This window comes from Penaeus monodon, chromosome 25 (assembly GCF_015228065.2).
Source record: "Penaeus monodon isolate SGIC_2016 chromosome 25, NSTDA_Pmon_1, whole genome shotgun sequence".
In the NCBI taxonomy this organism is placed as follows: Eukaryota; Metazoa; Arthropoda; class Malacostraca; order Decapoda; family Penaeidae; genus Penaeus; species Penaeus monodon.
The window spans coordinates 4,506,704-4,507,062 of record NC_051410.1 but is presented as its reverse complement, the minus strand read 5'-3'; the positions used below and the strand labels follow the sequence as shown (position 1 = coordinate 4,507,062).

At 61.8% G+C, this 359-nt stretch overlaps 1 protein-coding gene across 1 annotated transcript in view; it reads left to right on the top strand.

Moving 5' to 3' along the window:
* The window catches only part of LOC119589307 (hemicentin-1-like), a gene marked incomplete in the record, with an annotated part of 75,735 nt that overhangs the window by 32,956 nt on the left and 42,420 nt on the right, over positions 1 to 359 (top strand). The window contains 1 exon segment of the mRNA XM_037937929.1: positions 1 to 93. Coding sequence (XP_037793857.1) covers positions 1 to 93 — 93 coding nt within the window.

The following is a 359-nucleotide window of genomic DNA, read 5'->3' as shown; positions in this document are numbered from 1 at the left end:
ATGATCATCTCGGGCGCGACTCTGCATGACGACGGGCGCTATGAGTGTCGCGTGGATTTCATGAGGGCGCCATCGAAAACGACGATTATTGAGGTAGGGGTTTGGGTGTGGGTGTGAGGGGAGAGGGGGAGAGGGAGGGGAGTGTGAGGGAGGGGGGAGGAGAGGGGAGTGTGTGGGAGGGGGGAGGAGGGAGTGTGAGGGAGGGGGGAGGAGAGGGGAGTGTGTGGGAGGGGGGAGGAGGGAGTGTGAGAGTGATGAGGGGGATAGGGGAGGATGATGAGTGGGGGAGGGAGTGAGAGTGATGAGGAGGGGAGAAGGGGGTAAAGGAATTGGGAGAGGCGTAGGTAAGGGAGGAGGGA